At 45.6% G+C, this 21,363-nt stretch overlaps 1 protein-coding gene across 2 annotated transcripts in view; it reads right to left on the bottom strand.

Annotated features, from left to right (window-relative positions):
- Window positions 1-16,094, bottom strand: part of FAM171A1 (family with sequence similarity 171 member A1) — a 131,879-nt gene extending 115,785 nt beyond the window's left edge. The window contains exon 1 of one of the 2 annotated variants that reach the window (XM_027559861.1): window positions 15,878-16,094. In XM_027559861.1, coding sequence (XP_027415662.1) covers window positions 15,878-15,974 — 97 coding nt within the window. In that variant the 5' untranslated portion in view covers window positions 15,975-16,094. The remainder of the gene's footprint in view (window positions 1-15,877) is intronic. The other variant, XM_027559862.1, reaches the window with a different exon arrangement.
- Window positions 16,095-21,363: the final 5,269 nt, after the last annotated feature.

The following is a 21,363-nucleotide window of genomic DNA, read 5'->3' as shown; positions in this document are numbered from 1 at the left end:
CACCTTTTCCCCCGTCCCAGATGTGGCTCTCTGGAGCAGCTTGGTTCTGTGAAATCCACACGAAGACATGCACATGCAGCTGAAGACGCCCAGTGTATATTTTTACAGGTTAACAGCACCAGCAGAGGAAATAAGCAGACAACCCTATGTGCGTGTGTGTTCAGTTGTGTCTGACTCTTTGCGACCCGGAGGACTGTAGCCCACTAGGCTCCTCTGTCCATGGAATTTTTCAGGCAAGAATTCTGGAACAAGTTGCTATTTCCTCCTCCAGGGAATCTTCCCAACCCAGGGACTGAACCGGCATCTCTTATGTCTTCTGCATTGGCAGGCAGATTCTTTACCCCTGCGTCACCTGATCCTATCTGGTCTCAATTTCCAAATGATAGACTCAGTCTTTAGGGGAGTATTTTAAATCTCAAGGAATTCCACTTATTACAGTAGATCATCTCTTGGTATGCCTGGCTCTGAATCAAAATGTCTTACTTCTGTGAATAGATACGTTTAGAACTTTATTGTTTATCTTAAGTTTAAAAAAAGGCTATTAGAATACTTTGAGGAATTGAATCAATACATTTATGACTCAAAAGGGATAGTGATGTACCCCCAGTAATTTCTAGAAGCTGCTTGGTCATTAAGAGATCCTAGCACTTTTTGGAATGTATCGACTCTTGCACCTTCCAACTGGTATATATGTTGAGGTTTCTTTTAAAGAGGAGAACAGGCATAGAAACAGTCCTACAGAACTTCTAGCTTTGCATTAGTAGGATGCAAATAATAGACTCTGGAAAGGTTGTTTTTATTTTCTTTTTCTCTTCTATTCCTTTTCCACTCTGACACACACACACACCATGGCTTATCTGGCTGATATGTGATAAAATAGTTCTACATGATCAGATGGGATGGATATTCACTGGGGAGGTAATGTGGTCATGTGACAGTCTTCAATAAAATATCAAAGAAAAATAAAAGTATGCATGAAAATACTGTTGAAAATAAACATAATGGTGAAATTTTAATTTTAATTTTTAAAAGTGCTCCAAGACTCTTCAAAAACTAAAGCCATTTACAGCTGAAAAATGAAACGTATGCACTATATTATCTATTTGGGCATCTATGTATCTATCTATTTGGTACATATAAATCTGCCCACTAAAAAGCCTAAAATTAAAAAGTCTAGTGCCACCAAAAGTTGGTGAGAATATGGAACATCAGAAATTCTCACATATATTCTATTTATGTATAGAAAGATACAACTAATTTAGAAAAAGGTCTAGTGGTACCTTATGAAACTAAACATTTTGCTGGGTTATAGGGTATGTATTTTACTAAGAGCAATGAAAGCATATAAAAACATATATATATGTTTAACTGTATAAAATGTTCACAACTGTATAAAATGTTCACAACTGTATAAAATGTTCACAGCAACTCTATTTACAACAGCCCCAAACCAGAAACAACTTGTTTCTATAGGAGAATGGATATACATACTGCAGAACATTCCTCCAGTGGAATATTATTCAGCAATAAAAATAAGTGATCCATTGTTTCAAGAAACACATGGATAGACCTCAAAAAAAATTATGGTAAACAAAAGAAGCCAGGGTCCATACTGCATGATTCCAGTTATAGGAAGTTCTAGCACAGGCAAGAAAGTAATCCAAGGTGGAAAAAATTAGAACAGTGGTTTCCCCTAAGAGGCAGGGGCAGAAACTTACTGAGGGGGCATAAGGGAAATTTCTGGAATGATATTCCATACCATAATGGGATTTAGGGTTGCACAGGTGAATGCATACGTCAACACTTAAGATGCGTGTATTTCCTTGTATGTAAATTTTCTTATGAGAGAGAAATCAAACACATATTGAATGCTAATTAATGATATTCATGCTGCAGCATTTGGAAGAAGGGGCACAGTAATTTGATACATATTTTAAAATTCATGGGAAAAGGAGATGGATTAATTAATGCACAGAAGGATGAATGAATTGAGAGATAAGTAACAAAGCAGGTATGTGCTTGTGTGCTAAGTCGCTTCAGTCGTGTTCCATTCTTTGCAACCCTATGGACTGTAGCCTGCCAGGCTCCTCTGTCCATGTGATTTTCCAGGCAAGAATACCGGAGTGGGTTGCCATGCCCTCCTCCAGGGGATCTTCCTAACCCAGGGATCGAAACTACATCTCTTATGTCTTCTGCATTGGCAGACGGGTTCTTTCTGGCTGCTGCTGCTGCTAAGTCACTTCAGTTGTGTCCGACTCTGTGCGACCCCATATGCGGCAGCCCACCAGGCTCCCCCGTCCCTGGGATTCTTAAGGCAAGAACATGAGAGTGGGTTGCCATTTCCTTCTCCAATGCATAAAAGTGAAAAGTGAAAGTGAAGTCGCTCAGTTGTCTCTGACTCTTCACGACCCAATGGACGGCAGGCTACCAGGCTCCTCCGTCCACTGGATTTTCCAGGCTAGCACCACCAATAAGGCAAGTATAGTAAAATGTTAATTAGAGAATCCCAGTGGTTAGTATGGGGTATTCCCTGTAAATTTCTTTTAATTTTTTTAGTGGACAAATATTTTCATGAATATTGGAAGTAAGTTGGAAAAAATTTATTATAGTCCCATAATGGTATCATTTAGAAATTTATTTTCACGATCATTGTATAAGCAAAGAGGAACTAAGAAGCCTTTTTTTTTTTTGAGAGTGAAAAAGATTAAACTTTTGCAAGTAGATTTAAATGCCAAATAAACACTGTATTTCACACCTACTTTGGAGTGAATAAAGCCCCCACTTGATGCCCAAAGAGGACAAGGGCATATTTACAATCCAAATATACCTGAAGGGCTGTTTTGCAAATAACCACATACTTTCCTACCCATGACTCTCCAGTTGCTGGGTTCTAACAGGTCCCTCTTGTTACAAAAAACTGCTTGCCAAATACTAATGGGCTTTGAACACAAACTAGAAGGTTCCAGCCAGGCTAGGTGTAACTCCAAAATCCCACCTTGCTCGAGTGGACCTCCCTCAGGAGCTCAAAAGAATTCCTGGTGAGAGCCCCTTATGTCTTCTACACATCTGCATTCCCCATAACATCAAGCCCAGGAGATGCTCTTAGGATGCTCAGAAGTAACTGTTCAGGGTGGCTTTCTGAGGCTCAAAGGCCAACAAGGTTCACACAGCGGATATTTTTGTCTTTCTTTATAAAAACTAACGGGTCCATCCAGAGCCCCCTTATTTATACTGGTAAAATGCCAAGAGGGTCAAAACTGTGGGAAGTTCTACTTTAATCCTCCAATTCATAAAGCAGCCCAGTGTGAGAGTGAAGGCTGCCTGGTGTTGCATGGTGGACTCTGTCACTTACTGTGTGATTTTTTGGGGTAAATGGTTTAACTTCTTTATGCCTCACATTCCTCTTCTATAAAACGAAGCTGGTATTTACAGCTTTTGTAGGATTGATGTGCAGATTAAATTAAGATAATCCATCAAGGTGCTCAGCATCATGCCTGGCAAGTAATCAGCACCTAGTACCTGTTAGTTAATCATCCTGATGACTTTTTCATGTTTAAGTGAGTGAAGCTGAGACTGCCTGTCACTGTTATACTGATGTAACAGGAATTATAAGAGACAATGCAAATACTTACTGTTCAAAGAATTTGGTAAACTATAATTATGGAAAGAAACTTCACTTCCACGTTCTCAGGGTCAATGTGACAAAACTCAGGACCACTTTAAATAAAGAATTTGGGATAGCCAAAAAAATTAATGCTTTTAAATTGTGGTGCTGAAGAAGACTCTTGAGAGTCCTTTGGATTGCAAGGAGATCAAACCAGTCAATCCTAAAGGAAATCAACCCTAAACAGTCATCAGAAGGACTGATGCTGAAGCTTAGGCTCCAATAATTTGGCCACCTGAGGTGAAGAGCTGACTCATTGTTAAAGACTCTGACGCTGAGAAAGATTGAGGGCGGGAGGAGAAGGGGACGACAGAGGACGAGATGGTTGGACGATATCACTGACTCAATGTATATGAGTTTGAGCAAGCTGTGGGAGTTGGTGATGGATAGGGAAGCCTGGCGTGCTGCAGTCCATGGGGTCACAGAGTCGGTCATGACTGAGCAACTGAACAAAGCTGCCTTAGGTTTTCCTCACATGTGCCTCCAGAGTTTAGAGCTTAGTCCATAGAGTTTAGGGTCCTACAGTCTCAGGGCAGGAAGGGACAGAGAAGACTCCCTGACAACAGTCCTTCTGGAGACTCTTGGAAAGAAAACCCTTGGGTTGTCTTCTTCCCTGCTCTTCTCAGCATCTCCAGCAGCAGGGAAACCTGCCTGCAGCCTCTCCGTCCACTGGAGACGCCATGATCCCTCTTTACACTGTGGCTATGTGGGCAGGACGAGATGCCCAAAGCTGTCCCACCCTCACAGTAGCACTTTCTAATGTCATGTGGAATGGCAAAAAGAACTACAGCAGAGGCGAGGAAGGCCACGACTCAAAGACAGGGAGGTTGTCCTAAATTGTCTTGTGGGCCCAACAAGAATCTGCCTGCAATGTGGGAGACCTGGGTTCGATCTCTGGGTCGGTAAGATCCCCTGGAGAAGGGAATGGCAACCCACTCCAGTATTCTTGCCTGAAGAATTCCATGGACAAAGGAGCCTGGCAGGCTCATAGTCCATAGTGTGGCAAAGAGTCGGACACGACTGAGCCACCAACACTTTCACTTTCAGCCTAGCCACATGAACCCTTAAAAGCTGGGAACTTTCTCTGGTCATGGTCAGAGAGACAGGGCAGAAGGAGAAATCAGAAAGATATGACATGTGAACAGGACTCCGCATTCTGCTGCTGGTTTGACAGTGGGAGGGGCAAGGTGACAAAGGATACAGGTGGCCTTAAGGAGTGAAGACAGGCTCGCGGCTGTCAGCCAGCCAGGGACCATTGCTTGCTTTCTGTGAGGAACTCAATTCTGATGACAACTTGGATGAGAGTTTGGAAGCGAACTCTAACCTGGAGCCTCCAAGAAGGTCCCTGCCCTACTGGTGCTTTGATTTTGGCCTGTGATGCCCTGAGCAGAGCCTCAGCTGAGCGGAGCCCATACCTCCCACCCAGAGAAACTGTGGGGTCATATCCGTGCTGCTTCATGTCACTGATTTGGGCTAATCTGTGAAGCAGCCGTAGAAAATGAATGTAATAGCCCTTAAAATACCTGAGTTTCCCAGCAGGTCTTCTGGTATCTTTATTTATTTATTTCGTTTAGAGCAAACACTCTCTGGGACTGGATCATCTTTCACAAACAAGGCTTTGAGGCTGCTCACTTAGCTGCCCTGCTTTTAAGAACAACAATGAGATGCCCCCAACTTCTTCCATCTGATGAACTCGGTTCAGCTATTCTGGGGCTGAACCTGTGATGACCAGTCAGGATGAGGTTCTACTGGAGGACTGTGTGAATGTTGGGGCCTTGGGTCCAGCCCTGTGCTTGCTAACATTATGGACGTGAAATGGAAAGCACAGCATACAAAGTCAAGAGACCCAGATTCAAGTTCTCCTTGGAATATGTTCTGCAGGGTAAACAGCAAGCTTAAATTTGGCCTCCTATGACCAAATATAATTCTCCAAGTGTGGTGAGAGCAGCACATGACACAGCAGGTTTATGTCTGAATCTGCTCTAGAAACCACAAATTCAAGGCAGTCCAAAATCCATCCTGCCATAGATGGAATGTCTGTGTCCCCCTCAGAATGAATATATTGAAACCTAATCTCCAATGTGATGGTATCTGAAGATGGGGCTTTTGGGAGGAGATAACGTCATGAGGGTGGGAATCTCATGAATGGGATTAGTGTCCTGATAAGTAAGAGACCTCAGAGAGCTCCCTCTCCCATTCTGCTACGTGAGGACATCTGCAAAGCAGAAGTGGGCTCCTACCATACACCACATGTGCCAATTCCTTGATCTTGGATTTCTCAACCTCCCAAACTGTGAAAAATAAATTTCTGCTGCTTATTAGCCCACCAGTCTATGGCAATCTGTTACAGCAGCTTGAACGGACTAAGATATCCACTGTCCACCTTTATTTAATAAGAAAGTATGATCACTCTCCCAACAAAGTAGTCATTCAAATCACTAATAAAATAGTATTAGAAATCAACTATAAATTATAAATAAACTAAGAACAAGCAAATGAATAGAATGCTGTTAATAATAAAATATTAAGACCCAAGTCACACATGCTTTAATTTTCTCTGTTAAGACAGATTTCCATTTAAAAAATGCTTCTTGTTGACCCTTCTCTCTGAGAGGAAAGATCTCAGCTCTAATTGTGGTGCAAAGGAAACAAACCACAACCACATTCGACTATGATCAGAACAAAGTCATTCATGAGACTCTGCTACTAATTACTGGTTTGAAATCAGAGGTCTTACTAATATGACTCACCTTATGGACTGAGCTAGTTTTCATCAATGTTTAGTCTTCAGTTCGGCTCTGTCAAAGTGACAGTAAATTCTTTCCTTCAATATGAATTCAGCAATTTTTCTATTCAAATTCCGAGCTCAGAAAAGTACGTCTAGGCACATGAAATGTTCATTTGACTTGGACATGGTTGTCTCTTCTCATTACACTCATGTGTCTCTATCCCTATGGGGTACAGCTCAAAACAAAACAAATGAGAAACAAACCAGTCTTTTATAGGTTCAGTACTCACTTCTCTTAAGCTAGCTTTTTCAAAACCCTTTTCTACTTTCCACAATCTCAAAAAATCTTGCCTGTTCTCATATTTGAGTATGTTTATGTATTTCATAGGAAACTCAGGGTTTGAACTATTTGAACATATTAAATCTGTATTTGATCATACTATCACCAATGTAAGCACTATGAGTTTTACCTAATTGTTAATGAAAATTACTATTCACAGCTTCAACTGATATTGGAAATCACCACAGCATCCATATTGTCCAATCAATGCTGTCCCTGCTTAAATATTTGATCACCAAAAGGCCACCTCTTACCTAACTTACAACTTTTAGAAGCAATAAGTGGTGTTCTGCGTGCTTGCTGCTGCTGCTGCTAAGTCGCTTCAGTCGTGTCCGACTCTGCGACCCCATAGATGGCAGCCCACCAGGCTCCTCCATCCCTGGGATTCTCCAGGCAAGAACACTGGAGTGGGTTGCCATTTCCTTCTCCAATGCATGAAAGTGAAAAGTGAAAGTGAAGTCACTCAGTTGTGTCTGACTCCTAGCGACCCCATGAACTGCAGCCCACCAGGCTCCTCTGTCCATGGGATTTTCCAGGCAAGAGTACTGGAGTGGGGTGCCATTGCCTTCTCTGTTCTGCGTGCTTATGTTCTCTCAAATACAACTTCCTGTGTCCTACTGTGGACAAATCCTTGAAATATCTGGAAATAAATATCATAGAGAACTTAGAGCTGGATTTTAGTCATGCAAGTGTTAATAGGTTTCATCATACTCAAGAGACTCTTGTCTAATTACATTAAAGTACCTTGGTTAGGTCCTTCCTAATTTATTTTTCTATTTCTGTTCTGATTGGATTGTAAAATATGAGAGGGTAAGCACCCCTAAGTAACCAAGCTTACCCCAAAATATACTGTCCCTTCCACATCACCCTTTTTTGCATAACAAGTGTTTAGCACAGGGTCTTCATACAGAGGGGCTTCCCTGGTGGCTCAGTGGTAAAGAATCCCCGGCCAAGCAGGAGTCACAGCTTTGACCCCTGGGTAGGGAAGATACCCTGGAGAAGGAAATGGCAACCCACTCCAGTATTCTTGCCCGGGAAGTCCCACAGACAGAGGAGCCTGGTGGGCTACAGTCCATGGGGTTACAAAGAGTTGGACATGACTTAGCAACTGAGCACACACACTTCATACAGTAGACGCTCAACATTTAGGATTTTAAGGACAAAAAAGAGGAGCATGGAGTGAAGAAAGTGAAGATATACAACCAGCACCCAGGGGATGACAATGGAACAGTCTAGCCGGAGGCGATGATTTAACCTGGCGAAGAACAGGAGATAAAGTTGGAACAGACATGTGAGGAAAGGCCAGATGTCATAATTTAGACTCCATACTTTGGGCAACAGAAGGAGTCAAGTTTTTCTGTGGGAGAGAAACATGAGTAAAATGGTGTTTGTAGAGGGTCACATGGAGAAAGCTTGAGTTGAAAGAATGGACTACAACAGAAAGACACACTGAAAGTGAAAGTGAAGTCACTCAGTCATGTCAGACTCTGCAACCTCATGAACTGTAGCCTACCAGGCTCCTCTGTCCATGGGATTTTCCAGGCAAGAACACTGGAGTGGGGTGCCATTGCCTTCTCCAGAAAGACACACTACTTTGCACAAGTATCTATGAGGGCAAAAAGAGGCCTGGGAGGGAGAACGCAGAGAGGTGACTGAATGACTGCTGATGAGATGAGAAGGGAAGGCAAGAATGATGCCTGAACACGAGGCAAGATCTTGCTAACAAACAAAAGTCATAGTCCACTGAGCTCCTTCGGAAAAATGTGAGTGATTTTGGTGGTGGTGGTGGTGGTGAGGCCCTTAAGATTTCCCCCAATGATGCCCAACAATGTTCCAATTTGGTATAATCTTGTTAAATAGATGCAAAAAAAAGTCCAGACCCGTCTCCAAATGTTATCAGCAGCAGCTTGATCCCCCAAAGTGGTCCACACTGAACAATTACCCTGGGTGTATGGGTGCATCTCTTCTCATAGTCCTTGGGGTCGATGCCTGAATTGGTTTTCTTTATTTTTATTTTAATATTTATTTATTTGGCTGTGCCAGGTCTCAGTTGGGACACACAAGACTCTTAGTTATGGCGTGTGGAATCTAGTTCCCCAACCAGGGATGGAACCTCGGCCCCCTGCATTGGGAGCACAGAATCTTAGCCACTGGACCAGCAGGCAAGTACTGTATTGGTTTTCTATTATACCACTTTAGCAAGGGACCACAACTCAGCAGCTTAAAACAACATGAATTTACCATCTATAGTTCTGGAGGTCAGAAGCCCCAGATTAGCATCACTGAGCGAAAGTGAAGATGACAGCAAGGCAGCATTCCTTCTGGGAGCCAGATGGGAGAATCCATTTCCTCATCTTTTCCCTTGTCCAGAGGCTGCCTGCATTACTTGGCACTTGGCCCTTCCTGTCTTCCTTCATAGCCGTGAAGCATCTTCATTGTCTCTCTGACCCTCTGCTTCTGTTGTCACATGTCCTTCCCTGACTCTGACCTTCCTGCCTCCCTCTTATAAGCACCATCCGGAGTCATCTTCCCATCTGAAGATCCTTAACTGCATTAGCTCTGCCAAGTCCCTCCTGCAATGTAAAGTACTATGGTATTCACAGGTTTCAGGGAGCAGGATGTGGACATCTTTGGGGGCCATGACTCCATCTTCCACAGGGTCTGTGTGGCTAGAGAACACCATTATCTGAGGGTCCCTTCACTTTCAAACTGGGTTTCCTCCTCTTCAGAAGAAGAATATAAACTTGACCTCAAAGATCCTTCTGACACTGTATAAACTCATCTACCAGGATCTAAAGACATCTATATAATTGTGCTCTATAGATGCACCCTTATGATTACCAACTGAACAGCTTCTAAAGTAGAGAAAGGATCTAAGGGCACATCCAGATTTTAGTCCAGTTAATAGATAAGCTGCTAAGTTAAGGTAAGGTGAATTGGAGAAGGAGGCTGGCGGTTGAGTTTGTCAACACCATGTGCTGATTAGAGATGTCCAGTAGCTTGCTGGACAGAAAGAAATAGAGCAAAGACACCAGGTCAAGGCAAGAGAGAGAAAATCTGGAATCATCCACAAATAGGTTTTAATTAGTGGAATCTCTATGGGTTAATAGATCCTTCAAGGGGTAAAGGAAAGAAGAAAGAGCAAACATTTGGAGCTTCACTTTTACTGAGAAGAGGAGGAGCTGGCAAATCATTTCAAACCGAGGCTTGATCAGAGGAAGGTGGAGTCATCTTAAATATGCAGACTGAACTGTTAACTTTAAGGGAACTCACTATGAAACCCTTTCTAAAGTGGGTGGTTTTGGGTCACACTGCAGAATTTAAGAACGATTAATTTCATATAATCAGATCAGATCAAATCAGTCGCTCAGTCGTGTCTGACTCTTTGCAACCCCATGAATCGCAGCATGCCAGGCCTCCCTGTCCATCACCAACTCCCAGAGTTCACCCAGACTCACGTCCATCGAGTCAGTGATGCCATCCAGCCATCTCATCCTCTGTCGTCCCCTTCTCCTCTTGCCCCCAATCCCTCCCAGCATCAGAGTCTTTTCCAATGAGTCAACTCTTCACATGAGATGGCCAAAGTACTGGAGTTTCAGCTTTAGCATCATTCCTTCCAAAGAAGTCCCAGGGCTGATCTCCTTCAGAATGGACTGGTTGGATCTCCTTGCAGTCCAAGGGACTCTCAAGAGTCTTCTCCAACACCACAGTTCAAAAGCATCAATTCTTCAGCACTCAGCCTTCTTCATAGTCCAACTCTCACGTCCATACATGACCATAGGAAAAACCATAGCCTTGACTAGACGAACCTTTGTTGGCAAAGTAATGTCTCTGCTTTAGAATATGCTATCTAGGTTGGTCTATTTAGGATGCTGAAGCTTAATTTTAAAAATACTTTTAAAGTACATTCATTTCCATATTTGTTGGAGCTGAATACTTCAGCCAGGGCTGTGGTCTTTCAAAGTCCTGAAGTAGGAACTTCCCTGATAGTAGAGTGGGCAGGAATACACCTGCCAATGCAGGGGACATAGGTTCGATCTATGGTCCAGAGGATTCCACGTGCAGCGGGGCGACTAAGCCCATGCACCAGGACTACTGAGCCCGAGTGCCTAGGGCCCATGCCCTGGAGCAAGAGAAGCCACACCAACGAGAAGCCTGCGCATGGCAACTGGAGAGTAGTCCCTGTTCTCTACTAGAGAAACCCCACATGTGGCAACAAAGACCCAGCTCAACCAGAAATAAAATAAATAAAAAGTCCTGAAGTCATATCTGGTGAAATCAAATAAAAATGACTTGTTTACAATATTACTCTATAACTGGATCAAACTATAAAAGCATTATTGAAGTATATGTGTTATCACAGGACAAATTCTTCCAATTAGACTTCTGAAATCTAATGGATGAAAATATTTACATACAATTCTCCCTCCACATACAGTATTATATATGTCTGTTGTCTGTTTAACTTATTTCCCTGTGCTTTTTTAGTAAGTAGCATTTACTAAAATTACTAAATTAGCAGGTCTTCCCTGGTGGCTTAGCTGGTAAAGAATCCATCTGCAATTCAGGAGACTCCGATTCGACTCCTGGGTCAGAAAGTTCCCCTGGAGGAGCGATAGGCTACGCACTCCAGTATTCTTGCCTAGAGAATTCCCACGGACAGAGGAGCCTGGCGGGCTACGGTCCATGGGGTTGCAAAGAACTGGATACAATTGAGTGACTAAGCACAGCACAGTGTTTGCCAAAAATAGTAAAGATAAACTGTTAGATTTACAGAGATATCAGTAATTTGTTTAAAAATGAAGGCTTGATTAAAACTTAGAAAGTACTTTCATTTGCAAGCTATTAGTTCAGGAATTCATCCAATGGTTTCTTTCTCTCAGTTAGATTTTTTAAGTTAATAAGTTGTAAGTTACCAAGTACAAACAGGATACAAAAAGAATTCTTAAAGTCATCTCGAAGACTTCGCCAGAAATTCTCGACAGTGCAGTTGCTTCTGCACAGCATTCCCACACCTGGCTTGCAAGGAAGCCCAGCAGTCTTGGCAAGTTCAAGTCCCACAGTTTCCCAGGATGTGAGCCTATTTAGATGTGAGTTTTATTTAGATGTTATGCTCTTAATATACTGTCAGCATAAGTCATGCTTGTTGGATGAACCTCCTGATAGTTTTCATCCCTTCGTGATCTGATCATGATGTTCTAACAACAGAAATTTGAATTTGGCTAAGAACAGATCTCTCACAGAGAAGAGAGAGAGGCAACCATTCATCTCAGTTGTTATGACAGATTGTAGCTTTTCTGAGATGAACAAAAAGTTCGCACATCATTACAAAATACCTTACTGTTAGACAGTGAACGGCAACCTAGCTCTGACTTTTCTTTTGTCATATAAAGAGAATTTTCTGGGTTTTGTGTGTGCCTGCGTGCGCTCAGTTGTGTCCGATTCTTTACAGCCCCTTGGACTATAGTCCACCAAGCTCCTCTGTCCATGAAATCTTCCAGGCAAGAATACTGAGGTGCGGTGCCATTTGCCCCTCCAGGAGATCTTTCTGACCCAGGGAGTGAACCTGCCACTCTTATCCCTTCTGCATTGGCAGGTGGATTCTTTACCACTAGCACCACCTGGGAAATCCCATAAAGAGAGTGTTGGGGTTCACAAATACATCTCTGTGGGCCATGTCTGCACAGCTTATGGTTCTTCAAGTGGCCTGACCCTGAGCCCCCTGCCCCCATCAAGCCAGTCTCAGTGTACAGTTGTGTAAGAGGAGGGAGAAAGTCCGAATGAGTGGATGCTTGTGAATAATCATTTCTGTAAAATTCCCAGAAAAAAATTAGATACTGTAAACACTTTAGGGCAACTTAGATGAAAACACTTCATAAAAACATGCAATCATATGCTGGAGCTAGTTCAAATACATAATCAGCAAAGCCAAGCCTCATGGTGACAGCGAACCATTGCCTTTGAAGCCCCTTTGCTGACTCAAAGCAGCTACAGTAGGAAGAGCCAAACCTTAAATTTTATCTTGAATATATAAAGAGCGAAGTTATGCCAAGAAATTCTGCAGATGTTAGTTTCCTCAGATGACAGAACAGAGGTTCATTTAATAAAGAAGGTGTCATTTAGCCCCAGGACTATAATGGGAATACTCTGGTCTATGATTTGTGTGCTCAAGATCTCTAGTTTTTCCTAATCTAAACTTGGTTGGTACGTAACATCTGTGTGAACACAATGCAAGTTCAAAGCATGATTCACAGGGACTTCCCTGGCGGTCCAGTGGTCAGGACTCTGAGCTTCCACTGCCAAGGACATGGGTTCAATCCCTAGTTGGGGAACTAAGATACTGCAAGCCTGGCTTTCGAAGACAAAACAAACAAACAAAATCCCCAAGTATGATTCATGTCATAGTTTCCATTACAGTAAAAGCAAAACTCTTACAAATTAGGTTTCCAGGAAGGTAAATATTGAAGGTTTTTTTTTCCTTAAAATGCATGCATGGTGCCCTATAGTACATGTATTGGGTTGGCCAAAAACTTAATTTGGGTCTTTCATAAGATGGAATGGAAACACCTTAGTGAACTCTTTGGCCAACGCGGTGCTAGCCATCTTCAATTTTTTACCCTTTCGACACCAGCTCTGTGCTAAACCATTTACAACCTGCTGTGGAAAATGCAAAGTGAAATCAGAGGGATTATTTGTTTTCATTGTGTATGTGGCCCCAGAGAGCAGAGAAGACATGAATTTTAAAACTATGTTACAAGATGTAAGTGTCAAGACCATCTGAAGAACTCAGCTGGATGAAGGTGCCCTTCTAATATAAAAGGAGCAATTGTCCTGTTGCCTGAAAAATGCTATGAGCTCAAAATCCAGATGCCAGCTAGTGAGACCCTGTGTCATGGCTGAGCTCCTGGGCTCAACGTTTTAAAAAACCATCCTACACAGTCAAGGAAGTAATCCTGGGGAAAAATATTCCAAGATTCTTGGATCTCCCACTTCAACCATACCACATACTAAGGCACTCCTTAGTACCTTAGTTATTGTTGTTTAGAAGCTAAATCATGTCCAACTCTTTGCAACCCCATTGACTATAGCCCACCAGGCTCCTCTGTCCAGAATTCCCCAGGCAAGAATACTGCAGTGGGTTGCCAGTTCCTTCTCCAGGGGATCTTCCCAACCCAGGGATCAAACACGCATCTCTTTATGTTTCCCATATTGGCAGATGGGTTCTTCACTACCTGTGCCACTTGGATGCCCAAGGTACTCCTGCCGCCGCTGCTGCTGCTGCTGCTGCTAAGGTTGAGCATTTCTCACCCACTGCACAGAATATTCCATTTTTGAGACTTCAGTTACTAGGTAAGATTTTCAGCAGCAATATCTCTGCAAAATGTGGTCTTAGACCTAAACCTAGTAGATCTGTTTTGTTCCAGTTAAGGCTATACCTTCCCCTATTTTATATGTACATGAACTTACTATTTCCATATTCCTATTTCAAGTGCAAAACAAAAAAATTCCACCCATTCCTTGGAATTAATGGCCTTGTTGAAACACAAATATCATATTCATTGAAATAGCTGATTCAAACATCAGTAGGGTATTAATGAAGAAGGCTGCAATTCAACACTGATGAGCTAATGTCCTAAACATTTATTTCCTACACGAAGAGATACATGAGTCTTTTCTGTACCTTGTCAATGTCCCCCTTCCCTGATATGCATGACTAAATTTATACACAATTCAGAATGGTCCTATTCCAGCACAGCTATAGAAAAAGCAGTTCATGAAAGAGATGCCAGCGAATAATGTCGCAGGCGATTAATAGGAAAACCTTTAACTCAACAAACTAAACCCAGCGGACTGTGGGGGGCACCTACTTTCCCTATCGGAACATCAGAGGTGGAAATCCACCAGGGTTCTCTGCTCCCAGGCACTCCTGGGCTCGGAAAATTCGTCAGAAGGGAAGACGGTGAGCGGTGGTCAAGAAGGAAAGAGGGAAAGGTAAGGTCCAGCAGGAGGATGGACCGCTCGCGGTGCATTCAGTCTGCAAGGCAGACTTCACAGAACACACACCTTCCTGGAGGAAAGGACACCTCGAGGCGAGGAGTCTGGGAGTCGGGGCGAGGGTGGGGGGCTACAGAGCTGCAGGGAAATCCTCCAGGTGGACCTGAGAGGCCCGGCGAGGCCCAGCATCGGTGTCCTGGGGGTATGCCAGGCGTTTACCTGGGGCGGCCTCATTCGCCGTTTTGAAAAGCCAGGCAACAGAGAAGCATTCAATTTAGACCCCACAAACGGGTGCAAAAGAAGCTTTAGGCGTCCCCCACAAATACATTCTTATTTTGAAAACAAAAGACAGGCTTGTGGCCATTCTCAGAGGCGATCACGTTCCTCCCAGGGCTGGAAAGCAGATTGGCAAAGGCCAAAGATGAGACAAAAGGCATGAGCCCTGGAAATGATTTAAAATAACAACAACAACAACAACAAAATTGATTAGGGCCTCCCAGTTCCAATTCTGTCTCCCCTTCCGGGGATGATTCCTGGGCTATCCAGCAAATCCCTTAAGGCCTGGGATAAGGAAGGGGAGGAGACCCCGAAACTTTCCCAAACTGCGGCAGGCTGGAGGCGGGCAGTGACCGCGGACCTCGGGGGTCCGGGGCGCAGGGGGCACCCCAGGGGCGGCGGCCACCCCGTCAGCCGCCGCAACAAAAGGGCCGAGCGCAGCCTTCGTGACCGGGCTTCGAGCACCCGAGCCCCGAGGTGGGGAGCGGGCGATGGCTACCGGGGGGCGACGGCTCTAGCCCGGGCGAAGGAGGAGATGGAGCCGCGTGTCCGCGTCGTGCATAAAGGATCCTCGGCTGCATCCAAACCTGCCACCCGAGGAGCCTGCAGCGGATGCCACCCGCACTCCCGGCGGCCCACGGCCCCTCGGGAGCATCTGCCCGGGCATCGCGGCTTCCCCGGGCGGCGCCGCCCCCGTCGGGAGCGCGGCACTGGGCTGCGGGCCCGGTGGCGGCGGCTCGGGTTCGGGTTTCGGCCGCCGCGGGGACACAATGCGGCCCGGGAGCCCCGCCGCCTCTGCCGCAGGCCCGCGGCCGACACAAAGCCCGCCGCCGCCGCCGGCCCTCGAGCCTCTCGGGCCCCGCTGCCTACCGACCTTGGGCTCCGGCGCCAGGCTCCCGCAGCGTCTTGGTCACCGCCTTCCAGACGTGGCAGCCCAGCAGGCAGAGCAGGAGCGCCGCCGACCTGCTCATCTCCGCGCCGCAGGGCCCCGGGCGGCGCGGGCTGGCCGATCACCGGCTCGGAGCGGCGCGTCACGGGCGGTCGGCCGCCGCGCCTCCCTCCATGTCGCCTGGCTCCGCGCGCGCCGGGCCCCGCCGCCCGATTGGCCGCGCCCCCGCCCGGCGCGGCGCCGGGCCCCGCAGCCCACGGCCGCTCCCGCCTCCGCGCGCCCCGGTGGGTTTCCCCGAAGAGAGCCGCCACCGCGCCGCCGCTGCCGCCGCCTTAACCCCTTCGCGCCCCCGCCCGCCGAGGCGCCCCGGCCCGGGGCCATGGTGCCACCTGGCGGCCGCGCGCCCACCCGCCCGCCCGCGTCGCCACCCGCTCGGGTCCACCCTGCGCTCCCGCCGACCTCGGGGGGCCGTGGACGAGACCTTGGCGCCCACAGCGCCCGGCCGCTTGGGAGTAACTACACCCGCCTTTCAGGCCCATACCCTCGCACTTGGTTAGCTGATGGCCCTCCGGAGGCACTGGGGGCTCCCCATGTGACTTAGCTTGGTTTCTGCAGGATCGCGCCTCTGTGCAGCTCTTCCTGTCTCAATCCACCCGGGAACTCTAGGGGAGATTCCACACCCAACGTCCAAGGTCCGCGGGCACAGAAAGCCCCAGGCCATGTGTGCAGCAGGCGGCCCTCAGCGCCTAAGCGTTGACCGTGAACATCTCCAGGTTGAAGGATAGGTTGGGGAGGAAATTTACATTTATTAAGTGCTTTTTGCTTCCCATTTTTGTCTTCATAATATATGATCTCAGAGGTAGGTAGTGTAGACCCCATTTACAGATGGGAAAAATCGAGCCTAAGGAGATTTAAGGAATTTGTCCTTAGCACATAGCTCCAACGTTCCAATAAGACAGTCATTCTGGCCCTGGGTTGACGCTCTCCACAAAAAGTTCGGGAGGTACTCCCACCTCCCATCCCAAGTTCCTTTCCAGAACTTGCTCTTGTCTGGGTGCCTTCCTCCATACAACCCTCATGTCCCCTGACCCTCTCCACCCCATCTTCCAACCAGCACTGTGGGGACCCTGGGGCCTCTGTCTGGTACCTCCGCTTTGGGGAGTTCCACACAGGCTCACCAGAGGCCCAGTGCTGCCTCCAGAACAGTAGGCCAGAGGAGGGTTATTACTGTAATTTTATTAATTGGGCATTAAGGCATGGCAGGCACTGTACCAAAAAGAGAATGAAGGATGGCGCTTGCCCAGTTGGCTTATTATAGACAATCCTTGTGAGATACAATAAAACCTGGAGGAGGGGAAGCCCTTGTGTGTGTTATTCGCACCCGGAGGACCAATGCCTCAATTAGTGCAAACTGGGCACCTGCACAGGGTTGGGGGTAGTCAAGAAGGCAGAAAAGAAAATCCACAATTAGGGACTGCCTGATGCCTCCTCCTCCTGACTTCCAGTGTCAAAGCCTTAGGGTAATTCCAGAGTCCACATCAGAGCCAGGAGAGAGGAGCATGTGAGAGGACCCTCGGGATAAGTCTGTCCTCAAGTCCAGTGTGGGTTCCTGCCCACAGGAGTACAGAGTCCAGGCCCCCGAGCTTGCTGGGTGGAGGATGGCTGTTGCAGTTGGGCAGTCTCAAAGTTTTCAAGTCACTTTCTTGGGCTGGGGGGGCTGCTTCTAAGAAAAGAGACGTTAAGTCCATCCCAGAGCTGAAACTTCTCCCTTCATATCTTTTGAGGATGTGCCTTTGTCCGGGATGTTGGTTTTAAGAGACAAGACTAGCCTGAGCAAAATAATAATAGAGAACTAGGTAGTTTTACTTTACCTGGGACTCCTACAACATCCTGTGAGCAAAGTGTCAGGTCTCCTGAGGGAACTGAGGATACAATTCTATTTGGAGTTCCTAGTATATGCCACCCTCAAATTGGAGATATCTTCTTGTAACAACTTACTTGGGTGGTATTATTATTCCTATTTTATGGATGAACAAACTGAGGCTCAGTGACAAATAATTTGCCCATAATATCTGGGTCTGATGGCCGCAAACTCAAATTCCCTATATCAGGTTACCTCCAAGAAAAAATTTCTTGCCAATGATTCAGGTTACCTCTAGCTATGTTCACATTGTTTTACAAACGGGGATTCGAATCCCAGTAAGGTCTGAATATTGTTAATAGTTTCTGATGAATGGTATTGTGCCAATGTCAATTTCCTGGTTTTGATAGTGTGCTTTAATTATATACGATATTACACTTGGGAGAAGCTGTGAGGAGCTGGGTGCAGGGTGTTAGGGACCTCTCTGCAGGTCTTTTATAACTTCTTGTGAGTCTGTCATTATTCAAAAAAAAAAAAACCAACCTTCTTCTATACTGTTTTTCTCCTAAGATTTATTGTTCACCCAAAACACCGGTATTTGGGATCCTGAGTGAGTGATAGTTGCTCAGTCATGCCTGACTCTTTGCAACCCCATGGACTGTAGCCTGCCAGACTCTTCTGGAATTCTCCAGGCAAGAGTGGGTTGCCATTTCCTTCTCCATTTGGGATCCTATATCTATGCTAATATAGAGTTCTAGAACTCTTAAGAGTGGGAGAAGCCTATGTAAAGACATTGATTAGTTTAATCAAGTTTGGGTCACAGTCAGGACTTGTAGATGGTCAAGATAATAGTTGTTATTACTGTGTGTGTAACGAAATTTCTGTGGATGACATGGCACTTTAGGAGCAGTTTATATATCTTGATAGCACCATTGAGGCTTGTATAAATAGCTTCAGAACCACCAGCCCCATTCCATTTTGCAGATGAAACAGAAAGAGGTTAAATACCTTGCATAAGAGGTTAAATACCCATCTCAAAGCCAAGGAGAGAGCCGAGGCCCCTGTAAACATTGTGCCCTCACATGGATGTTTTCCAGCTACTTGGGTGGGAGGCTAAGAACACACAAATTCTGCAAAATCACACCAGCAACTGCACTTTGCATATTATCTGCCCGGCATTACATAAGAATTAAATAATCATCCTTCTCCACTACCAGAATAAAAGAATATGGTTTACCTTTTCTCCTGTTTCAGAAACCAGACTCCCACTTAGTAACCGTGGGGTTGGGGGTGGGGGAGTCACTGCTTGGGAGGGAGTGTTTGCAGAACAATGGAAATCAGAAGTGTTCTTTCCTTCTAGAACTTTTCCTGTTGCTCTTATTAAAATCTCACATTGTTTGACTAAAGATGAATTATGACTGTACTTACTTGAAATTGCTTAGAAGTTGCCTGACTGCATTTCATTTCAATTTTCGAGTTCTCTGCCAAAAGCAGTGATGCCATATACAGAACTTTCCTGGCTGAGTTTTTCCAGAGACCTTGACTTCAGAGGCTGTGTCAAGGTGTCTTAGTCTAAGATTATTTCTCCTGTTGAAATCTTTCCTGATGTTGGTGCCCATGAGGTGGAATTTTAATTGTCTGAATTTATTTCAAGAGGTGTGTCTTTCCTTCTCCCCTTTCTCCTCCTGACCCCATGCTCCCCCTGGTCTGCTCCTGAGTGAGAAACAGCCTGTGAACAACAAACTCAGTATGAGATCTGTACAGATCAGGAAGTGTGTCATGGCCATTCCAACTCCTGTTTGCTGACGCTTTTATTAAAGTTAGATAAAATGTAGCCAGAGGTGGAAATTGGAAGGGCTCAGCAATTTTTTTCAAAATGTCTTGGCCGTCCATTTGGAAAAGACAATGATGAAAGGTGAAGAAATTACTGAAAAGGAGCTGATGTTCCTAATGCTTGCACATTCCCCTCTATTGGTGAGTCACACCCATGTCAGTCCATGAGCCTTTCCAATAGGATCTTCTTTCAGCTTCCTGAGAGAAGTTGCAAATGTGTATTAACCTACAACAGTGACTCCCTGGGGTAGGGGATTCAGGTCCCCTGTATAATTGTTCTTCTTTATGCCTCTGCATCCCTAGAGGAGTCTGGGATGCAGCAGTAGGTCTTGGCTGTTGAAGAGGCTATTCAGAGGCTGGTGGATACCTGAGAACCTGATTGCCTGTTCCATTAGCTCAAACCTTTGCTGGTGATTGAATGACAGTCCTGTAGTCCAGTGGGGCTCAAGGAAAGTAGAAACCTCAGCTTCTGTGGATGAGGAATGTCATCTGTCAAATCAGTAAACAAAGGATGTTGCAGCCATCAAGGCTTCAGTCTCTGCAGCCAGCCCCCTCACCCTCACTGTGCACCCTGATGGGATTCAGGATGGAGAAAAGCAGGCTCCTGGCCCCCAGAATAGTTAAGGTGCATAACAAAGGAATGATTTCAGTAAGTCCAGTCTCTTGCATCTTTCCACACACAGAAATGAGCTAAATTCATTAACTGGTTCTGTTTGGTGTTTCTTTAATTAGCAGTAATCTTTTCATGTTCCAACTGCTTACTTTGGGGGGTTATTTGTTTGTTTGCTTGTTTGTGTTTTTTTTTTCCCCAAAATTTCGGTATTTCCTGGCTCCTCGCTTGCCTTTTTGGGACAGTCCTTCAGAGCTATCTGAGAGGCTGTCTCCTGGGCTTAAGTCCCCAGTATGTCCACCAAATAAAATATAATTCTCTACTTTTAGGCTGCACAAAAACATAGTTAGGGAAAAGACAGGAAGCTAATGGTGAAAATGGAGAAGGTAATTAACAGTAATTGAGCTCATGTTTTGTGGCTCATTCTGTACCCCCAACAGGGAGGAAAGCTTCACTGTGCTGTAGGCTCCAGTCAGTTTCAGGTTAACTCAATCTGAGTGGTATTTATTTTTATTTTTTTAGGTCACACACTATCACATGTGGGATCCTAGTTCCCTGCCCAGGGATGGAATCCATGCCCCCTGCATTGGGGCTACAGAGTCTTAATCACTAAACCGCCAGGGAAGTCCCTGAGTGGTACTTGCTTACCCTTTTCCTTTATCATCATTTCCTCTTTGCTTAATATTGAGGCTCTTGACCCAAAGCTACCTGCTGCCAGGTCATTTCTCCTAATGCCCTGTGCTGTGTGCTAAGTTGCTTCAGTCATGTCCAACTCTTTGTGACCCCCATGGACTCTAGCCAGCCAGTCTCCTCTGTCCGTGGGATTCCCCAGGCAAGAATACTGGAGTGGGTTTCCATGTCCTCCTTCAGGAGATCTCCCAGATCCAGGGACTGAATCCATATCTCTTTAGTCTCCTGCATTGGCAGGCGCGTTCTTTACCTGGGAAGTCCTCCTAATGCCCTGCTGCTGCTGCTGCTAAGTTGCTTCAGTCGTGTCCGACTCTGTGCGACCCCATAGACGGCAGCCCACCAGGCTCCCTCGTCCCTGGGATTCTCCAGGCAAGAACACTGGAGTGGGCTGCCGTTTCCTTCTCCAATGCATGAAAGTGAAAAGTGAAAGTGAAGTCGCTCAGTCGTGTCTGACTTGTAGCGACCCCATGAACTGCA

The sequence above is a fragment of the Bos indicus x Bos taurus genome, chromosome 13 (genome assembly GCF_003369695.1).
Source record: "Bos indicus x Bos taurus breed Angus x Brahman F1 hybrid chromosome 13, Bos_hybrid_MaternalHap_v2.0, whole genome shotgun sequence".
NCBI classification, from domain to species: domain Eukaryota; kingdom Metazoa; phylum Chordata; class Mammalia; order Artiodactyla; family Bovidae; genus Bos; species Bos indicus x Bos taurus.
Note: the sequence above shows the minus strand (reverse complement) of the source record. Positions and strands in the feature narration are given on the sequence as shown.